The sequence below is a fragment of the Mustela nivalis genome (genome assembly GCF_964662115.1).
Source record: "Mustela nivalis genome assembly, chromosome: 8".
Classification (NCBI taxonomy): domain Eukaryota; kingdom Metazoa; phylum Chordata; class Mammalia; order Carnivora; family Mustelidae; genus Mustela; species Mustela nivalis.
In genome coordinates this window covers 35485288-35508476 of record NC_139027.1, presented here as the reverse complement: position 1 = coordinate 35508476, position 23189 = coordinate 35485288, and the positions used below count along the sequence as shown (strand labels likewise).

At 46.1% G+C, this 23189-nt stretch overlaps 1 protein-coding gene across 20 annotated transcripts in view; it reads right to left on the bottom strand.

Annotated features, from left to right (window-relative positions):
* BCL2L11 (BCL2 like 11) overlaps window positions 1-23189 on the bottom strand; it is a 44541-nt gene that overhangs the window by 6008 nt on the left and 15344 nt on the right. For 6 of the 20 annotated variants that reach the window (XM_082743355.1, XM_082743362.1, XM_082743354.1 and 3 more), the window contains 2 exons: window positions 11248-11328; window positions 10562-10671 (listed from right to left, as the gene is read on the bottom strand). In XM_082743355.1, the coding sequence (XP_082599481.1) occupies window positions 10562-10671; window positions 11248-11328 (191 nt within the window). Of the gene's footprint in view, window positions 1-6840; window positions 7210-7377; window positions 7503-10561; window positions 10672-11247; window positions 11329-23189 lie in introns of those variants that run through there. The other 14 variants (XM_082743360.1, XM_082743365.1, XM_082743366.1 and 11 more) reach the window with 5 other exon arrangements.

Here is a 23189-nt window from a genome sequence, read left to right as displayed (position 1 = left end):
GAAATCTTGTGTCAGCCAGGTGTCACTCCCAGCCTCGGTAAGACAAGAGAATGGGGTCAAAGTGACTCCAGCAAGGGGACAGGGCCACGTTAGGGACAGATCCCAACTGCTTCCGCACAGCTCATTTTATATTCCAGAACTGGCCGCGTCTGAGAGGAGATATCCCCCACCTACCCTTTGAGGACATCGGGTGGATGGCAGTGGCCGTGACGTTTAAGAGTCTTATCACAAGACCAGTTTTTCCAAGTTCTTTAGAGTTCTGCTTGCATGTCAAGTGTAAAGGACATGGGGATGTTCAAAGGAAGCTGGGGAGGGGGCAGGGGCCATGCAGGAAATTCTGGCAACAGGAACACCCAATCCCTGAGCAAGAAGACGCTACAACTACTCAGTTAGGAAGGACAGCAGGACGCCTACTCTCTCAGGCAGCGTGCGTGACAACATGGCACATGCTTTTTGCTTTTAAGCCAGCAAGAAACTGCTTTTGGACAACATTCAATGGAGGAAGCCATTACGACTGAATTCCAAGGCCACACCAGTCCCGAAAACCCTTGACCGCTGGCATAGCCGGTTAAAGCTGGCACAGCTCAGCGTGTACGGCCTGTTGCTCCGGAGCAGCTGGAGGACAGGCAGCTCCTGCTTCTCGCAGACTCGCTGCCCTCTAGCACCTGCAGCCGCACGCATCGGCTCATTCCCAGGAGCACATGGTAGGTGCCTGATGATGCCAGTGAGGGGCAGGAGGCATGGGCACCGGCAGGTGAGGACACCAGCCAGGCCCCAGCCAACAGCTCCGAGCACTTGTCAGCACAACCAGCCCGAGATCTCAGTCCTCTGGCCTCCAGGACTGTGAGCCAACAGTTTTGTTGTTCAACACACCCCTCCCCGTGGTACTGTTATGGCAGTCCTAGCAAAGGAATATACCTTTTCATGCTTAGTGAACAATTCCTGGTTCCTTCCCTCTTTAAGATAACACTTCTTAGATCTGAGTTGTATAATGCTGTTTTACATTAATTCATAAAAGTACTTTAGAAAGATATGTTAATGGGCTGCATTTGGATAAAGGAGATTATTTAAAATAAATATGCTACGAAGTGCAAACCATTTATGCATTATAGTGATCTCTTCTGCTTACACACACGGGCGCACACACACACACACACGAAAAACACAAGTGCTTGAAGTGTAGGGCCCCATTCTGTTGGGTCTTTTATCTCCACCGTTTAGATCAGGAACTATATCCTTTGGGGTAACTGACTTTTATGGCCATCCCATGTGTCCAGAAGAGGACTCCTTCAACATTCAACTTTTTATCTCTCTCCAGGAACTAATTCTGACAGTCCATACTCCTGTCTGGGTCAGGGGCTACAGCCCCTAGGCCTGCTTGCATGGGGCAGGGAGTATGCTGGGGCCTGCCTCGTAAAGCCTGCATCCACTAGGCTCGGCGGGCAACTCCTCTTGTCATCAGCAACAAGTGCAAAACAGCAATGCCCAGCCCAAGGGCCACCGTGGGTGTTACCAACAGTGACAGTAGCCTGTAAGAAAGCCACAGCTGCTGCCCTGCTCCTGTAATCAGGACTCAAGTTCCCGCTTTGCAGGTAAAGAACACCTATATGCATTCCAGGAAAATGGGAGGCTTGTGCCGAGGTGGAGTCAAGATGCAAGAAAAGTGTGACAGCATCTCTTTCTATGAAGCTTACGCTCTGGTGGGGAACAGCCATACAAATAAATGGGGTAATAGGACAATAGCAATACACAAGGTAAATGAAATGGCAGAGAAAGCAGCGCCCGTCAGAGAGGCAAGCAGGGCCCTGGGATATCCAGGGCAGGAAGGCCCAGAGCTGGGACATGCTTCCCTACGGGAGACTCAGGCGCTTCTTGGAAGATCTGAGAAGTGTCCCTGGAGACAGTGTTGAGAGCATTCAGCAGGGAATCCCCAAATAGTTCCCTTATGTCCTCACCAGAGGACACGGGCTCAACCTGGGTGGCAGCTGGGGGTGGGGCTGTGCCAAAGGAATGCCCTTGGGTGGGGTCCGGGCAGACTTGCAAGAAGCTGGGGCCCTCTGAGCCACCGCGGCCCTGAAACACAGGACTACCTCCGCCTGCAGCAGCCAGGCACAGGACACAGCACTAGCCTCCACAGAGGCGTCTGCACGAGAACCGCCTTCAACTTGAGAGGAACAACCAAGTATCAGAATTCAATTACTATCATAATACGAAAATAATCCGAGCAGAACATCCCCTCCTGCCCAGTCCAGGGAAGCAAGCATGCAGATACAAGAGACCCTGAGCCCAGGCAGTCCAAGGTGGTTGGGAGAAGCACCGCACAACCGGAGAGCACAGTTCTGGGGCCAGCTCTGCTCTTCCGCAGGCAGAGATGAGCCCAGGCTCTGAGAAGCCGCCCGAAACACACCAGGCCTTCAGATTTGGGGTGCCCTTGCCCAGGGTCCAAAAGAGTCACTCACTGCCTCCACTCAACAAAATGACATACCACACACCTTCTCAGTCTTCACAACGAGCTGTGGGCCAGTATAACTCTCTTTCAGATTTCACAGACGAGGGGACAGACCAAACTTGTAGAATCAAAATCAAGTCAACTCAACTCAGACTTCAGCACAAGAGCTCACTAATCCACACTCCAAAGGCTGGTTCAATCCCCACTGGGCCAAAGGACTCAGAAAGGACAACACATATACATTTGGCATTATTCAAGGAAGCTGAAGCACAAAAATCACAGATGGGGACAGCGCAAAAAACATGAATGTTAAGAGAGGTTAAGAAATGACATCAATAGAGACTTACCCTGGGAACCAGGGCTGAGGTCTACTGCCAAAGAGCCAGACTTTGGCTAAGAGCTTCCTGGCAGTCAAAGTAACAAGGTAAAGACGGCCTGATCTTCACCATTATACCAGAGAGCTCAAAAGCAAATTCTAAGAGACAAGTGAAAAAGCAAGGAATACCTACAGAACTCTGAAACACACAGCAATTTTTAAACTCACTCAAAAAACCCCTTACAGAATTTCAACACTGAATACCTAACAGGTCCTTAGTAACTTTTTTTCTTCCTTTTTAGAAGGATGTAATCTTTGAGTGGTAACATGTTAGAAGAGACAGAATTCCGGACTGTGAATTCTTTTCTCTCAATTGAGACTGACAGGGAACGTCTGCCTCAGATCGACAAGCGGGGATGTGTCACGTGAGTGTCTGGGTGGTGTCTGGTCCCCTAGGGTCCGTCGCGGCATCTTCCAGGACATGCATGGGTGTTGTTGCCACAATCCAAGCTGACTGGGTGGGTGGGTGGAGGGAGCAGAGCAAGCTGGAGTGATCCTGATGGAAGACCACCTCTATGCATTTATAACCTAAAACAACCTAAACAGTATTTTACATGACAAGTGACAGAGGCAGAGATCAGAGAGGAAAAGGGCCTACCACACTGAGCATCTTGGGTCTCTCCACCTCGGCCCAGATTTTAGAGGAGGTTTGACAGCCTCCTGCTTTCAGGTGTCAGGCTGCTGCAGTGCTGCCCAGATTCACTTTCTATTCATCACCACGGCAACGGGGGGATTTGCATAGCTTGTGCCTAACTCACTCTGATGTCAACACAGCTGTGGAAAGGGTGCCAGGAGCCCCTCCCCCAGACGTGATGCTCCCACAGGCTGAGCAGGAGGGAGTTCTCCCACCTCGGGAGCAGCCGCTGACCTCCCCAGGAGGGGAAGTCACAGAAAAATCCCATCAGTGTGAATCTGCCTCTCCTTTGCTTCTGATGTATCATTTCAAAGAAACTATTATAGCTCAGGCTTTCTGCAGACCAAGCGCTTCCCCTGCTGACTTGCTGTCAGGCCCTGCATTCCCAGGGTTTTCTTCAGGCAGCACGGCGCACACCCCTCTCCTGGCAGATCTCTGACTCGGTGGCCCTCGGACTGTCACCCGGGATGTGTGGCACTGCATGGGGAGCAACTGCAGAGGAGCCAGAGATACGTGGGTGCGGGGGGGCAGGGGGGCCTCTGTCAGACAAAACATGAGCCCTGGAGCAAGAATACACGGCTCCGAAATGCCCTAGCCCCAGAGAAGTAATGCTCTGCTCTGGATCAGCTGGGAGAAGGCTAGCGAAGGATGGTGAGAGCGGCTGCAGACTGCGAGCCTCGCCTCATGTGCATCTTCATTTCCTCCTCCAGAGATTAAAAAACCCCAGACAGACCTCTCTGAAGTCCCCCCCCGGGGCACCTGCACCTCTGAACAGTTCTGTGTGAATGGCCCGGGTCCTCCCCACCCACCGCGAGGCAGGTGTGCAGGTGTACCCACCTGCTACAGGCGGATGGAGCGGCAGCCGCGGGCAGCGTGTACGGACACCGCCGCACCCAGGGCGATGCCCACCCAGCCATTGAAACACACCCCAGCGCCCCAGCCCCGTCTCCTGTTTGTGCATACCCAGACACAGCACGCTTCGGTAGGGCCCAACACAAGCAGGGTGCTGAACAAGTGAACCAAGTCAGCAGCATCCGTCTCAACTCTGAAGACCAGCTGAGAAATGTTTCAGTTCTAGTGCAGAGAAACCTCAGCATGACGGGCTAGCGATGATAGCAATTTCTAGCTCCGTCCCTGAATGGGTCCCTGTGACCTTCACCACATCCTGAGGAGGCTGAGAGAAAATGGGGTGCCTAAAGGATATAATGGACAGAGTAGGATTCAAGGCCTCACCCCAAAGTTCTCACACCTGTCCACAAGTCCTGCTTTCCTGTAAGATCACACTTTATCCCCAAGTCATGGAATGCCCTCGTTCAGAAAACCTGCCATCCACAGCTGCCATTGGGATCAGGGAGCGCAACCACGTGCTGTCCCGAAGGGCTCAGGGAAAGACACGAAGGGCTGAAGCCATAAGAAGGACGACTCCTGGATCACACAGGCTCCAGTGACTCTGCAATGGGGGCATCGGAAGGCTCCTAAAGCCAAAACCCTGAGCTCCCTCCTCCAGCTAGAAGGCAAACACTCACCGATTAGTCAAACTGTGTCACAGATCAATGATGGGCACTAATTCACTTAAGCTGCTCACAACAGTTTTTGCTATGAAAACTGTCATTTTATCAACTTGCGGGCGACTCACCATCTCATGAGATGCGTCCAGTTTCAATGTACTAATTCATATGCTGGTTTTTCACTATTCTTTGCTCAAACAGTAACAGAAAGTGGCTCATTTACAAAGCTTCTATGTTCAATTATTGAGGGACTCAAAGGAATGTTGTCCGAGGACACACATCTCTGAGTTTATGTTCAGGTTATGCTATTCCCAAACAATAAGACAGCTACCGATTAGATCCTTCCCCTTGTACATTACCTATAGAACAGTATCATTTATAAAACCAGGAATCCGACAACACAGGGAGTTCATGTCCTGGGAAGGACAGCAGAGGAAGAGTTCAAGTTCACGTATCATGTATGAAAATGCAAATAGGTGACACTTCCATTAAGCTTTTGTTTCCACCTAAACCAGTCTGTGAGCCACCTCCCTTTCCCTCTCTACTTTGTCTGGTTTGGTGCTATACTTCAGTTGGCCTACAGTTCAGTCTACTCATGCCTGCACATGCCTGGGACAGAAGTAGTAGGAAGCAAGCAGTGTAAACAAAAGATACACTGTTTCTTGGGATCAAACAATGAAAGGGTTTTCATTCACTTCTTGGCCCATCTAGAGGGTCTGACGTAGTTTCACGTGCTGCTGCTCAAGGCAGGCCATGGCCAGGACATCCCCAAGTCACTATCAACCAAGAGAAGTCTACCTGTGCACAGAGCAAACTAGGCTGGATATCCTGACTACAAGGCTTGGGGGAGGCCACCAAAGGTGAACGATGGCAGCCTTGGTAATGGGGAAGAGGGGGAGGCACACGTGGAGTAGAGGATGGGTCTAATTACCCCAAGAGCACATGTTCCAATGTTCTGAAGGGCCCAGCACATGCTCCACAGACGGGCCTGCACCCTTGGCCCATGGCTAAGAATCCCATCCAAGAGGACCATCCCCTTAGAATGGGCAGTAAGCACACAGCACTCCATGCCCCACCACTCAGCTAAATATGAGCCACTCACCCTCTTCATAAAGCTCAAAACAAAGATCTAGCTTCTTTGAGAAATCTTCTTCCCTCCAAGTCCTCCGACTTCCACTCTCCCCAGCAATCCTTGAGCCCGGACACAGGGGTGGGGTGCAGAGTGGGGCTGGAAAAGTCACGGCACCATGTGGGTGTAGACTACTCAGCACCTCCACGGGCGCTCGGATTTTGTCCTGGAGCATGTTCTAGATGTGCCTGCACAATTGAGGCCCTTTAATGCTGAACTGACAGGTGAAAACACACCAGAGGCCCACCCGGAGGCCAGATCTGTGACAATCTGAGGATCAAATTAAGTACCCAGGATAATAATGCAGAGGAACCTACTGAATTAAACAGGGACCCATGAATGTAGGCTGATGAACGGGATAAAAATATAATGGGGAAAGGAAGTCGTTCATCCTCTACACACACCTCCCTCCCATTACAAATAGAAACACGCTGGCTTTCAACTGGAAGGTGCCAGCTTTGAGTAGAGTCAGCATCACCAGTGACAGGGCCAACGGACTCCCCGTTGGGGACCTGATGGGAGAGGACACGATGTCGCCCCTGCCGTACTCCTGCCCAAGCACACAACTCGAATCTTATCCCAAGGAGACAACAGACAAATCAAATCAAATTCAGGGAATATCCATACCTGTCCTGACCCTTCAAAAATGTCAGGGTCACAGAGACGGAGGAATAGTTCCAAATCAATGGCATCAAAAGGATAAGACAACTAAATTTAACGCATGACTTTAAACTGGATCCTGGGCCAGAAAAAAAAACTTTTTTATTTTTTGTTGTTACTATAAAGGACATTTTTGGCACAACTGGTAAAGTTTGGATGAGGTCCACAGATTACATAACAGTACTGTCACACTGCTAATTTCCTGATTTTGAGAATTACACTGTGGTTATGTAAGAGAATACTCTTATTCTTAGGAAACACACATTGATGGATTTGAGGGCGAAAGAACATCACACCTAGCATTTATTCCCGGAGTCCAGAAAACAACACGTGCACAGGTATAGAAGGGGGAGAACATTAAAGCAGATGCGGCGACACGGGAACGGTGGGGAACTCGGGCGGCAGATAGAAGAGGGTTCTTTGTACCATTCTTGCGACTTTTAGATGGGAAGTCTGAAATTATTTCAAAACAAAAAGTTACAAAAATACATCAGACTTGGAGCGGTCAAACTTACCAGACAGAGGGGGACACGGGTCGCTCTGCCCTGGCGGGGTTGTTTGGGGGCAAGTACACGGAGTCACAAAAGAAAAGGGGAACATGCACTGGGACTTTGCGCTCACCTGTGCCTCTCACACCTCCTCCTTCAAGGATTCAGACTCCACAGCTCCGTTTCATACGCTTCCCCACTGCCCTTAAGTGGACTGAACACATGACAACTACACGACACCTTCCTCTATTGCTCTAACTGAAAAAATGGGAAAATATCCTGTCAGGCTTCGCAAGGCTCATGGCAGTAAAAGACCAACACTTTAGAAAAGGTACTGTAATAGTATTAAGCAAATAAAGACACTCAATATTTAAAATGCAAGCAACCATTATAAAGCAAGGCGGGGCTGTGCACCACTCACTGAGAAGTGACTCCCCTCTGTGAGACAGCAGATGATTTGAATGCATGACTTTCCACTACCACCTCCCATTTCTTCCCCAGATTTCTACCCCCAATGAATGGACACTGTAGACTCTGGATTACTTTTAACCAACAATATCAAGAGGCATCTGTCGCTTTGGGGGTCACTACATCACTATCCAGAATCTGGTGTTTTGAATGGGCAATTCATAAAATCTGGAGAATATATTTGCCTTCATTATAGAAAAAACAGGTTATCACCCAGTGTCTGTCCTTATGCCTCCCCCAATATCCCCAGTCTACTTAGAAAGCTAGAGACCCTAAATTATTAGTGACCACATTTTGACATTGGTTCATTTTTTTTTTAAGAGATGCAAAATAAGGCTTACAAGCAGAAAACTGTGATATTGCAATGAAATTAGCTTATATTTATTTTACCAAAAGCACAGAGAACAAACAGATTGCATCTCATTTGAACAGATAGGGCCATGTCCAATATTCTTTTAAACATTAAACTGTGAAGTAACCCTGGGAGAAGCGGAGGGGAGGAAGGACATAACCCGCCAGACACTGCTTTTCTCACCTCCCATGGACAGACACGGTAATGAAAACCACCCCACAGCTCGTGTCCCATTTGCATGGGACTAGAACGTCCACCTCTTTGGCCTACGCTGTGCGCCCACCCCCGTGCCACGGCTGGCCTAGGTGTCTTATCACTGAGCATGCAGGCCACCATGGAGGTGCTCCAACCAGGTCCATCTGGGCAGGCCCAGGTGAAACATTATAGAGTTACTGATACCCTGTGTAAAGTTTAAAGAGAAACTTACACATAATATCATTACAAGACCTCAAGCTCTGTGGCCAAAGGTTCTGATCTAGTCCCTAAAAGTGGGGCTGTGTGGGTGTCCAGGGCTTCTGGACTCTAAAGGCACCAGGACCCAACAGCCTCCTCTCTCTTGGGCAGCCCCATCCAAGTCAGACCTGGCCTAAGGACATCTACAAACTCCTTCAAGATGCAGAAGGAGGCAGACCCAGCACGCTGGTCAATTCGCTGCTTAGGCTCATTGTGAGAGGCCACTCCGCCATCTTTTCCTGTTGAATTATGGCCACGTCCCCCAGAATCAGCCTTCCCACCCCAGCAGGAGGTCATCATGAATGCACTGGGGCCCTGCTTCTGGCTAGTCTCTTCTGGCCCAGCAAGAGGGTCAAGTCCAGTCACACACACAGGAACACCAAAATCCCTTCAGGAAAACCACGGCAAAGGAGCTGGATGTCGGGGGAAGTGTAACTCTAGTGGGAAATTATGAAACAATCAACCTTCTAAAAACAACTGCCATTTCAGAGCTAGGTTGAGAAGGAATTTATACACCGTAAACGGCAGAGGCAGGATGCTGGATATTCTTGCCAGCTAAAGACGGCCACATTAAGAGATTCCTAAACCCATTCATCAATGTGACAGTTCTCATTTAATGACAGAATCGTACTATAGCACATTTCTCATCAAACTCACACACACACGTGTGTGCATGCATGCACGAACACACACACACACACACACACACACACACATCCATAGGAAGGTATGAGGAGGATCCAACGAGAGTTTTCAGAGCACCCCTGGCTCCTTTACAGGGACCCTATACTGAAGGACTAAATGAGGGACCCTCTGCAAATGGGAAGACGTTTCCATGTGTATAAAAAAGACTGAAAGGCATTACACGGACAGGAAAGCAAGAATGGACTCAAAGCAATGAACAGGTAACATCCACTTAACTAAGTGACACTTAGCTAAAAAAGAGACCAATGTTCAAAGCAGAATGCAAATACTGGGGTACTCTAAGCATGACCTCTCCTTCTGGAGGGGGGAAAAAAGATTAAAAAAAAAAATCTCAAAGGGATACTTGTAAGAAGCTGTAATATTCAGAAAAAAGGAGCCACAAGACCAGTGGCACAGTAAGAAGAAGGGTAGTAACAATTATAGCTTTTTCTACAAAATAAGACGTGTCTTCTTTTTGGATAAATCAATAGGAATATCCTCATACTTGGTCGTTTGGAAAAATGTAAACAAGCCAAAATTATATCAAATCTTTGCAAGTGTGCCCTTTCCAGGAAGTACTCACATACGCTCATAAGAGCCCCAACTCCCAGAGCTGGAGCCCACACATTTTGGAAGTCTTCCATGGACAAAAGGTGTTCCAGTGGTAATGGCTACTGTCAATGGGCAAAATCAACAAAATATACTGTATCTGAAGACGACATAGGGTTTTTTTTTTTTTTTTTTTGGCTTTTTTTTAATCAACAGCATGCCTTACAATGTAAGTGGCAGTCAATTAGGGGTGTAACATTTTTATGCCCAGGGGTCCAAGACCCCTGGTTAATAGCCTGCTGACAGACAGCACCATGGGCTGCAGGTGTGGCTCTCCTGCTCTGACGGGTCACCCGTCAAACTCCAGGGGTGCCGTTACAGGACTACCGCGGGCATCACAGCCTCTGGCTGATTAAAGATGGATGGTTTAGTAAGCCTTTAACTCTGATCCCAACGGCCCAAATGGAGTGCAGAAACCCTCCGTATGGATTGAAAACTACATTACTGTTTATGTGGGAATACGTCAAAGCAGATCCATAACCCCTTTCTTAGCACGGATACTTTAAGGTCTGCTTATGAAACACCTGTGCCACCTTATACCATATTCTATTTAGTTACCAGGACTTGAATCCATCCATAAAACATTTTCACATGGAAAACGGGAGAAACAATGGTGGGTCACACATAGTCAATAGCTCACATTTCCCAAGTAAGCCCAGAATTATTACTAGTCATCTTAGGGGAAAGGAATAAAAACCAATTGTGGGGAGGGGGAGGGTGTGAGGAGAAGGAGTAAATAAAACATCATTACCCTCCTTGGGTAATATGCATTAAACTCGTCTCCAATACGCCGCAACTCCTGCGCAATCCACATCTCCGGGCGCATATCTGCAGGTACAGCCTGAGACTGCCTCCTGGAAGCTGCATCAGAACAAACAGAACAAAATCACATTGTTTTCCATAGATCATTTAGCACGTTCTAGAAGCAAGCCCATCTCCACACACTCTGCTTTGCTTTTAGACTCTCCCTTACTTCAGGACTGTGCACGACGTGACGGTGGGGAGGTCTGCTACCTCAGTTTGGTTAAAGACTAATGGACAAAGAACTGACTTTTTTCAAAACCAGAGACTCGGAATTATAAAACCTAAAAATATTCTGGCCAGTGAATGAGCATGCTTCCATTTCAAGACAGACTAACACAAAAGTGGTATAATAAAGATGACACCCTCCCCCACAAAATCATACTTGAAACACAAAGGAGAACATAAAAAAAGCTAGGTTGTTGGTAAAATAACGACACCGTAATTCAAGGTAGAACTCCTAAGGAAATGTCAAACATCACACAGGAACAGGGATGAAGCGGTGGTCCTATTTCAATCTACACAGTAAGGGAAAACCTGAGAACAGCAAGCTACCTGAATGGGCTCGTTTCTATGGCAGCAGGTGCAGCAAACCCATCCTTACAAGTGCTACCCCGTGCCCAAATTAAGACATACCTGTGAGTTCTGTCTCAGTATTAATGGAGCCCACAAAGGTGGATTCAAGTCTGCAAACCCCACACGGGGAGAGGAAACGTTCTGGGTAAAGGAGCAAAGGCATTTTTGAAAGAAGAAAAAAGAGGGAGGTTTGCCTTTTCATTAAGCTGTCACTAACATTCACACCCAGTCCCCTCAATCGTTTGTTGATGGAAAGGCATGTGAAGGGAAGCAAAAACAGGAGTCATCAAAAGACCCCAAAAGGCACCAAGAAGATGGCATTCTCACTGTGCTGTGAACAGTCCAGCACTGCAGGCACAGGAAGAGATGAGGTTCTTGGGCCTGTGACTTGTTAACTCACTGGTAGCAAGGACACGCTGTAGTCACAATTAGACACATGGGGTATGTTCTGACCACAGCAAAATATTTAAAAACCTGAAATGATCAGATTTTACAATCCTAGACATATGGCTTTCTGTTTTGTATTTTTGTAAAAATATTTTGTATGTGGGGTTTCTGAATTTTATGGTTGTAAGTAAATCTGATGTTGACTCATAGCTCTATAAAAGCACTTAAAAGCACACTCTGAAAAAAAATTTTTTTCATGACGTCTTCTCAAAACTCGTCCATCTTCTTTGTTTCCCAACCTCTACCCAAAGGAATCTAACAATGATGTCCACAAAGAGGAAGTACCTGAGAGAGGGTGGGCATGGAGTGTGTTGTATGTGTGTTGTGTGTGTACACGCGTCCATGTGAAGAATGCACATGGGTGCTCTCCAGAATTATCTGTGCTCTGTGAGTAAGACAAGGGGAAGAAAGCCCTAGGAGAGAACGTGAAGGCTGACCACAGATAAACGTCTAGGATAAGCCCCTGAATACACCCCCAACCACATAAAAAATTACTCTGGCTGTATCTTTGCCACACAGTTTTATCATTATTCTGTAAAAGCCTATTAAAATTAAAATTTAAATGGCCAAAACTGGCAAGAAACAGAATTTCAGGGTAGATGTGATGCCAGGTGGTGATATAATAGCTCACTTCCTCCTCTTGGGTTTACAGCGCTTTGGTCTGTCACAGGTCCCCGATCATTACTATTCCTTTTATATTATCAGCAATCAAGTGGTTTCCCACCCCAACTTCAGATGCCATTAAAAAAGTCGACTCACCCCTGAGAGAAAGGAAAGCTCTTAGAATGCCTACTACACCTCAGAACCTGAAGGTCCGGTATGAGTCATTTCATGCCATCCCGCTCTCCAGGCCTCCAGGGACACAGCTGCCCCATCCACAGGTGACCAGACTAGCAAGCAGACACCGTATGGCCACCTCACAGCTACTGCCACATGCCTCTCCTGGGTTTCAGAGCCCCCACCTGTCTGTCACTACGCAAGGCTTTCTCGAAGAGTAGAGTATCTGCTCTCAAGGGCGCCTGACTGGCCCACTGGGTGGAACATGTGACTCTGGGTGAGTTCAAGTCTCACATTGTGCATACAATTTACATAAAAACAAAATAAAACTAAAATAATAAAAAAGGGTAATCTGCTTTTAATCCTAGAGTCAAAAATGAAAAAAAAAAATACCAATTATAAAAAAAAAAAAATGGGTAAACTATAGATAGTGTGTCTTATAAAGATGGTAAGACAGGCAAAAAACACCTGGAAATTACCCAGTGCTTAATCAATCAAGACATTCACTAATGCACCCAACGAATGCTAAGAACGCCGGTGCCAGACACTATTCTAAGAGGTGCTCTCTGTATAGCAACCACACAGGACAAGCCCTGCTCCGGTGGAGTTGACATCCTTCCGGATTAAATTTTGAAACTTAAATGTGAAGTTTCTCTGGACACGACACTTGGAAGAAACCTTGGTATCTGTTATAACACGAAACAAAAATAACTCCCGCAGTTAATTTCCCCCAACCCGGATATGAAGCCTACTGCCTTCTCCTTCACACCCTTACTTTATTTACTCTGCGTGTGGTCTGGAAGGTTCTGCCTGGCTTACGCCTGGGCTGGTAACCATCAAAGGGGTCGGTCTTGTGTCAGAAGTCGGCTTATCATCCAACTAGCACCTAGTGAACACATCAACCCAGCCAGCAGCCAAGAAGGAAATATGGAACCTTGGTGGCCAGACTCAACGTGTTCTCAGAGGTAAGTATTTTGGGAAAGGAGGCAAAGGAGTTTCTTCTTTAAGTGTTTCTTCTCTAGGCAAGAACAGTTTGGTAGCTTGAATAAATGTACAGACACAAACATACCCATGAGGTCTGTGGCAGTGAGACACAGGGTGGGAGTGTCTGTGGGAGGCCCAGGAGGCCGCCCGCTCTCGGGTTTCCTAGGCAACTCTGGTGCGGATGCTCCACAGCCCAGACCCCAAGAACACTGAGCAACAGGCAAGGCACCTCGGGGACGTCCTGGAGTTTTAAGGAACCCAAGATATTGGATCAGACCCAGCTAAGCAGACACTGACTGGTTAGAACAACAGATCAGAGCTCTCTATCTGTACTTAGGTGTATTTTTGTTTAAGCTGACCTAGATGAGTAACAACACCATCTAATCCAATAACAACACTAGAAATTAACTTCTGCCAAGGAGACTGATCTGCCTGGACTACTCTAATACAGCACAAGTCACCATTTGGCTCTTGAAGAAAATGTTTTTTTTTTTTCTTGTTCCTTCAACAAGCTAAAATGACTATCAATGTTAAATGTTAAAATGACTTCCCTATTAAAGCTAAAATGACTATCATTCATTCTGCAATAAAACCTACCTAACATGTACACAGAGTAGACAGCTTGTTTAAGACAAAAGTTCTATTCTGAATATCCTAAAGGGAATCCTATTCCTGTATTTTACAAGGGAAGTCTTAAACTTAGTACAGTGAGTTTTTCAACATAAATTTCAAAGATAATTTCCAAAGTGACCAAAATATCTTCTCTTTGGGGGTGGGGGAAGATTTTCTCAACCTTATCACTATTTTAATCTTAGTGTCCTATTTGGCCTCAAAGTCATTTGTTTGACTTTAATTCTGCGCCACTGTCACCCAGAGCGTGAACCCCCACAACAGTGAAGGATTCAGGGTATGGTCTTCTAAAAGGTGCACCTGAAGCAGGTGGGACTCAGAGGCAGGGAATATTCAAAGCCAATCTACCCTCACTGTCATAATTCTACCCAGATACTGACCTGACTACACCCATTATAATAACAAAGTCCACCTATCAAAACGATAACTTACACTTATATTTCTCATCTGTAAGTATCAAGCACAAATATGCAACTTTCTATCCACAATGTGTTTCACAACCATAAATGTGGATACCTGATCAATAAAATGGGTCTGTACTTGAAACAGAAACTCTTATTACTAGTCAAGAAAATAAAAAGTTTAGCTTATAAGGCAATTTTACATGCACATTAAAAAATTCTCCAAAGGGAAAATTCTGGTGAGATGTATTTTGCCCATTAAAAAATGTAATTTACGCATTTAAGAAATCAGGTCACTCTGTGAACCTGACACTAATACTTAGGGGAGAATAAAAAACAGAATAAAATACATACTGATCTAAATGTAAAGCTGCCCCAAAGCAGTAACCTAAAGCCCAGGAAAGGCCAGCTCGTATACTACAAGCACCAGACTGGCCTGGGGGAACCTGCTGGGTCCAGATTTTCTAACCAAAGCTACGAATCAAAAATAAAACGACTGTGCCGGACATAGGCAATTTTGTCAAAAGTGTGAAATGTTTGCTGAATTTTCATCAAAACTCTTAGAAACAATCTTTTGAAATCCAGGATTTACTGTACCATTATTTCCTACAGAAAATCTAATTAATTCATTTCTCTGTACCAGTGTTGGCGGAGCAGGGAGGGAGGAAAGGAGGACTTTTTTTTTTTTTTTTTTAAGATTTTATTTATTTGACAGAGATCACAAGTAGGCAGAGAGGAGGCAGAGAGAGAAGGGGGCAAACAGACTCCCTGCTGAGCAGAGAGCCTGATGCAGGGCTCAATCCCAGGATACTGGGATCATGACCTGAGCCGAAGGCAGAGGCTTAACCCACTGAACCACCCAGGCGCCCCAGGAGCACATTTTTTAATGTCAGAGAACTTTGAGTTATGCAAAGACATGCGGTATTTAATTAACAGATTGTTCTGGTTCCACTATAGAACATTTTCCAACCCATATGGTAATTTCAAATCTTAGACGCTTAGCAATTGAAAAAATTAATGTCGTGGTTAAGTGGCTGATAGTGAAATCAGGCTGGGGCTTTCAGAAAGGGCTTTCTGTAGCACCGTCAGCTAAGGTGGGAAAATGGAAAAAAATAAAAATAAAAACCCATGATTGTCAATTCATAGTGAGCTCAACATTAGCCAAACCAAACCTTCTGACTTTTCCTGAACGCTCACCTGCCTCCACCCCACTGTTACCAACAGCAGGTGTTAAAGTAACGAAGGTCCCATCACAACACCACTGCCACTGTTTCCACACCCAGCTGTTTTGCTCTGTGAGGGTGCAGAGAAACACCCCCGTGTGGGGCATGCGTGTGTGCTGGGGGTACCATGTCCCATATGGGCTCATTCTGAGCAACAGGATTGGTGCAGCTCTCACTTCGAGGGGCAGCCACTATTCCACCTGGGGGGTCCCTACTGGTATTTCAAGTGCAGAACCAGAAACCAAATTAAAATTCACGGAAATACATCACACTGTTCTGTTTTCAGATGTTCGGTAATCCACAAATACTTAGGCAGAATCAAGATTAGATTTTAAAGTAGTCAGCATGAATTAAGCTTTGAATATGTATCCAACTCAGAGCCGAGGAAGGATTTCTCAGACTCCGAACAGATATGGAATGTATGACTTTGAAGACATGATGGTTTTTATTTTCAACACACAGCGGATCATACTTAGACAAGCACACATTTTGCCTGGCACTTACCAGGGGCTGTGGGGGCCCTTCCTCTCAGCATCTCAGGGTCATCCATCTTTATTCCCTGAGGAGAGTCTTAATTTAACCCAAAACCATAAGGACCCTCTAAAAGACCATTTCTCTGTTGGCTCTGAAACCAGTGCCAAACCACTTCCAAAAGAGAATTCCAAAAATGTTCAGAAGAAACACCGCCTTTGCAGGTGACCGCTTTTTAAGCATGACATTCATTTGAGAAAATAAAAATTCTGGGATGTCAACTCAACCTGATAGTCTCATTTAAGAGAGTATCTTCAGAAATAACTTTATCAAGTCACAGGTACCCACAAGCTTACAAGAGGAAAAAGGACATAGCCAGCAGGCCGGCTAAGTGATCAGGCCCACATGCCCCAGGATTCCCAGTTAGCCGTGGAGGAAAGAGTGACTGCCACTCTAGTAAGTTTCACTGCAGAAGATGCTGTAAGAATCACCTTTAGAAACTCCAATAGTTCTCAGAAATGAGCCAGAACCCAATCTCACTGCATGTACCCCCACTATCTGTTTCTCCCTTGCATCACTTTATTTGTTGATAAATCTTGTGTCAGTTGCACAAGGGCCCCTGAAGGATCATGACAGCAATGAGAAATAAAACACCGTGATCGCAGCATCAGTGCTCACAAAGTCCCTCCATCTGTTTTCCCCGGGTACACACTGGTGTCAAGCCTGGGCGGTTGTGTGGTGAATTCACGACACTACTTTACAAACAGCTGCTCGGAGATAGCACCACCACAAATAATGAAGTTCAGGAAAGGAAGCCAGTGTTTTATACTTACTCCTTTCAGTGCGTGTTGCCCATGCTTTTATGCGGCCTAGAGTAAGAAAGTCAAAACAAGCTGCTTTGATCCACTTCCAGGCTGACCATTTGGAAACTGCCAGTAAACCACCGCTGTGAAGCTGGACAGAAGTCTGGAGACCTGCATGCATCATCTCTCTCCTTCTACCATTATGTTTCTCACAGGGAAATTCGAATCTAAGGCATTAAGACCAATGTGTATGATGCCGCTTCTCTCATTGACTGTTCATCATCAGAAGACCTACTTACCCATTTCACCTGAGCTGCGGCCTCCCAACACGTGTTCCCAACTGTACTAGAAGCCAGTGACATGCTAGCAGCAAACCCAGACTGAGTTTTTAGGTCTCTGTCCAAAGACATACCCTGCCAGTGCTCAATCAGAGCAGAAGTCCAGCATCTCAGGCAGGTGGGAGACCCAGCACAGGGGCCGCCAGATGCCAGGTCACCTGGCCTTGGTGCCCACTGCCCGGTGGGTGGCCTGCTTTTTCCCAAGGCAGTGCGGTCCTCACTAAAGGGCATTAGCTGCTACGAAGTGCTCCCCCATAGGAAGCAGAAATGTCCCCCTTCCAACTCCCACCCCAATCTTGCTTCTGTCCCCTGGGCCTAGAAAGACAATCTATGGTCCCTCTCCATTATTATCTTCTCTCTTCTTTTTTCTTTCTCTTTTTTAAGTAGGCTCCATGCCTAGTGTGGAGCCCAGTGTGGGGTCCAAACTCAAGACCCCGAGATCAAGACTTGAGCTGAGATCAAGTGTCGGGTGCTTAACCAAATGAGGCCACCCAGGTGCCCCTCACCTCTCTTTAATAAGGAAGCTGCCACCACGTGCCCCAAACCTGGTCCTGAACCAGTTCCTTCCCTGAGTGTTCTCTGGCGAGCAGTGGGAAGGCCCAGCATCACCACCCCGGTCACTCTTGGCGTGCTCCAGAAATGGGCTGCCAGAAGAGTGCTCGGCGGTCTGCACTAGGTCTGATGGGGGCCAGACACGGGGTGCTACTGCTGCTCTTTGCTTTCCCTACACTGAGCCGAGCCGTACCCGGTCTCTCAGACAGCTGCAGCTCCATTCTCTAGTCTTAAATTCCACTCAGCGGATTACAGGGGATTTGACTGTGCCATCTTATTTCAAAAAACAAAAATAACTCCCAAACTAGGTACAGTCAAATGAAAAGCAGCTCTGAGCTTGCTTTAAGACAGAGACATGTACCCAATGTCCCTTCTACTGACAGTGCAGGCCATCTCCTATCCAGACGGTTTATTCCACCATTTACTCCATCGCAACCACAAAAAAAGAAGTGCTCTTTGGAGATCTTTTAAAAGTAAATACATGACTCCGTACATTAATTCACGTAAAACCGTTCCTTAAGAATAAGGTGTTAAAAAAAGCTTGAAGTTACTACCTTTCAGTGACTTGTAATGTTATACCTAGCTGAAAATTGGGGAGGAAACGAAAATTTAAACCACAAATATAAAAATTCCTGACTACAGAATAAGTGTTGCTTCCTTTATGAAATGTAACACTGGCAGCAGGAAACAGGTGACAAAAATCTCTTCTAATTCAAATTAAGGCCTTAAAATTACTGTATTTCATCTCTGTTGTAGTGAAGGCCAAGACTTGGAGCAAAAACGGAGTCCCAAGAAGCTACATCTTGAGCAGTTTTTCTTTTAATTATTTTTATAAAGTTTTTTATTTATTTGACACAGAAAGAGAGCCCAAGCAGGGGGAGTGGCAAGCAGAGGAAGAAGGTTCCCTGATGAGCAGGGAGCCCAGTGTGGGACTTGATCCCAGGACCCTGTGATCATGACCTGAGCCCAAAAAAAGATGCTTAACCAACTGAGCCACCCAGGTGCCCCTTAAGCAGTTTTGAATCAAAACTTCCCCAGTTGGAATTTATAATCGCCATCTACCAAGTAAAGAACTAACCCATTGCCCACACATCTGTGCTAACGCAGATGTGTGGGCAGTGGGAACACACCAGAAGCCTGAGGTGCATTGAAGGCTTCTCCCTTACAACAAATTCAGGAAAGGCAGCTGCCTCTTTTTACTACACATCATATGAGAAAACTTGACACCTCAATTCCAGACGGTCTTTAGTGTAATCACCAAGATGTAATCGTTGTGCTTGGACACAAAACAGTTTACATATCTGTCCTTAACAGACTGACTCGGGCTGGGTGGCTCCTCCCTAGAAAACTCAAAGCTTGTGCGACCTGATTGAGCACAAGCACGTTTAGGCTGAAAGTATGTGTCCCACCTCTAAGGGACGCAGGTGAACACATGCCCTGCATGACTTTTGTACGGAACTCAATAATAAATAGAATGTTACAAGAACTAAATGTGGCATGTGAAATAAGGACACTGGAAGGCTCAAGCCAGTGGAACACCGGAGTGGTACGGTGTGTAGTCAATGAGAAACATGGGTTAAGCCTCAAGTTCCTTCATCCACTGACTAGCCTGTATTCATGTTCAGGACACTACAAAACCTTTTCGTAACTCAGCAATTACAGGGGAGAAGGCCAGGCGTTGCCTGTAAACCACACAAATGTTAGGTAAGAAACTGTGCTATGTTCTTCCACAAGGAAAAAGCAAGGAAGTTACGGTTACCACTGGCACAAGTCCAAGCATAAGTTATGTGGAATTCTGTGCTGAAAGACCATGAGGTCTAGTGGTTTTGAAGGTCTTTTATCTGTTCTGGTTTATACTTGCTTCTTCCTCCTCCCCAGTACCCATGACCCCTGCAGGGTAGACACAGCTGCTGGCCCAGCTCTGATGCCTCATGGGTTTATAAACTGGGCAAAATGATTTGACTACCCCTGTACTTAGAAACCGTCTTTGCAATACAGATTCACCTGGGGTTACCGTAATTCAGCACAAACCCCACCCCTGCCCTCTCCATTCCTCTGACCACTACTGAATGGCTACAACACCCTTCTCCATCAGAAGAGGACATCTGTGTCTCACCAGGTTGAGGGATGAGCCCCAGGGGCTGTAATAGGTCAGTGGAGGGATCAAGACTAGACTGGGTCACCTTTTGTAACTTTCCACTCCCATATTCCATGACATACTATCAGTAAAATGGACTGCAGCAAAAACAAAGCTGGCATATAGACTACAGCAGGCTTTCCTTACCAAGAAAACACAGTTACAAGTTTCAAATAAGCACAGGGGGAATATTCAAGTGAAAAAAGGAGTCGTGGGCATTCATAAGCTGCATTAAATATTACCTGAATTCTCATTAAATCTACAAATATTTGGGCTCCTGCCATTATGCACCAAACTGTTTTCCTTCTCAAGCTGGTAAGTTTTTTTTTACTAGTTTTAGTAGAAGTTATGCTCAGGGGTAAGTAATATTGAGGTCTAATTACAAATATACACCAACATAGCATATGTGCAGAATTCATTTCTAGATTACTTTGTGTTAAAAAATTTCTCAAGAGGGGCACACCTGGGTGGCTCAGTCGGTTGAGTGTCTCACTCTCGGTTTTGGCTCGGGTGACAGTCTAGGGTCATGAGATTGAGCTGTGTGAACTGCGTAGGCTCCCCACTCATCAGGGAGTCTGTTTCAGATTCCCTCCCCCTCCCTGCCTGTCTTCCCCTCGCGCTCTCAAATAAATAAATAAAATCTTAAAAAAATTGTTTTTCCTTTAGAAATGAAAAAACCAGAAGAAAAAAAAAAAAACAACCCACAAGAAATCTTAGTCTGTCCTCCGACACATTTGTTCCATGAAAAAGTAACTCTGTCAGTAAACTAAGGTTGCGCAGCTCAACTTGCCTCATACACCTGCATAGACACACATTTGTAAGAATCTGCAGATCCTTTCTGCTTAAGCCAGCTTCTTCTAAAAAGTCTCCGATTACTCAGTAAATCTATAAATTGGTTCTATCAAAACATTTCACCACAAGGAATAGAAGAATGCTCTGGTCCAGGAACACGACATATACGGTTCCCAGAGCAACTTAGAGTTGAGAATCATCACACTGAAACTGTTTTAATTTGAACCTTTCTCAGACTGAAATGACTGATTCCTTTGTTTTACAAAATTTTAGCTTTGAAACCACTTTCACTCGTAAAGAAGGTCAGCAAAGCCCAAATTAAAGCAAGTCATCAGTGCCAAAGGCCCGAGTTCCCACCTCCAACATCAGATGTGACCTCACTGTTTCCAAATCTTGGAGTTCTGCTTCTTGAAGGGACATAATATCCCAGCTCTTGGGGCTGCAGACACAATCCACGTGGTCAGCTGGCCTGTGTCATCCCTGAGTGCGGATGCTGAAAGGGAGACACGCTCAGGCTGCAACTCAAGCACAGACCCCAGCCTCACACAGGCCTGTGGGCACATGCAGCCTGGCACAGACCCCAGCCTCACACAGGCCTGTGGGCACATGCAGCCCGGCACACACACAAAAGGAGACAAACCAGGAACTGCCTGCCAGCAGCTCTTCTTAGGGGCTGCTTCCCTGGCTTCTCAGGGGCTTCCCGCCATCGCCGTCTGGCTGAGCTGTAGCTACAAACCACAGGGATCTGCTCCAGGGCAGAGAACAGAGAAAATACAAAGTCAGTCTGGCTTTTCCAAAAGACACCAGGGATACCAACTCATTCTAATAAATACTGAAACCACAACGGCATGGGCTCTTACAAACAGGGCTTAAACTTGTCCACCAGGGAAATGCAGTCTGTAGTGTTGGCATCAGTCACCTCATAGCATGTGAAGAAAAAGTTCTCAAGAAGCATTCATGAGTCTCTCATTCAAAAATAAAACCCAAAATTTAACAGATGACTAAAAGAGTGTAACTTCCCTCAAAGCGGGGGGGGGGGGGGGGCTGTTTTAAAATTCTTCATTCTATTCAAGCAATGAATATTTTTAATACTAAAACAGAAAGCAAAATATCTCATTTCCAAAAGGGGGGCTTAATATTTGACTGCAGGAAAACGTAGGTTAGCCTGTGTCTTATGTCTCAGGACCATTCTTTCTCCAAATACACATGCTGAACTCTAGTCAAGTTTCTGCCAAGTGCAATGGGCCATCTCACAGGTGTCCCCGACATGGGCCCAGCTCAGACACAGTGCGGTTTCCAGATGTCTCTCCATGGTCCAAAGACTTGCCAAAGAAGCCAAGGTTCTTTGTAGGGTATGCAGGTTCATGGGCAGGTTAGGGGTGATTCAGATCTCCCCTCCCCACTCCCACCATGTCAGTTACTAGAAAAGACCTTTTTTGCATGTTTGTTCTGGGACCTAGGGGAGTCAGAATTATAGTAGCATTTCCAGATGAATTCACTTCCCTGTGAGTTTCCTATACTCCTGAAACAGCTCCTTTCCATGGAAAGCAGGAGAGAACATTCATTACTGTTATACTTACTGAAAACCCATGGCTGCAACAGGTCATTAAGGAGCAAGAAGAAATTAGCAACCGGGTTCCCACCAGATGCTTACTATTTTTTTTTTAAATTTTATTTATTATTTATTTATTTGATGAGCAGAGACGGGGAGAGGGAGAAGCAGACTCCCCACTGATCAGGTAGCCCGATGTGGGCCTCGATCCCAAGACCCTGATGTCATGACCTGAACCGAAGGCAAACATTTAACCGACTGAGCCACCCGGGCGCCCCTTCTGGATGAAATCTTTACCAACATAAGGGGCATGACACTTAATACTGAATCATACATGGAAGATGTACATGTCACAGGGACAAGCTGCTGGGTATGTTAAAATGAAGATTAAAATTAAAAGAAAATTTTATGTATGTATTGTATGTTAGATTTATTCTATTATAAATGCTAGTTATGATTTTGCCAACACAAAAAGGCACACAGGTAAGACTACTTGAAACTTGAATGCAAAAAATTTTGCTTTTAACCTTTTGATATATTGTCCTTCGAATCTTTGTTACACTTAACATACTTTGTAAACTTCTTGAACACCCACGTTTTTGCCTACCATAAACTCGTGAGCTGGGCCTACTCTCCAGTGTGATGGTATCAGGACATGGGGCCTGTAGGAGGTGATTAGAGCCCCAGCGTAGAGCCTTCACGAACGGGACCAGTGCCTTTGTAAGAGGTCTCTCTCCATCATATGAGGACACAGTGAGAAGGCAGTGGTGTCTCCCCAGAACCTGGACGTGTTCAGCACCCTAATCTCAGACTTCCAGCTTCCAGAAGTATGAGATCAGTGTTTCTTGGTGAAGATACCCAGTCTGTGGTATTTTTGTTATAGCAGCAAAAACAG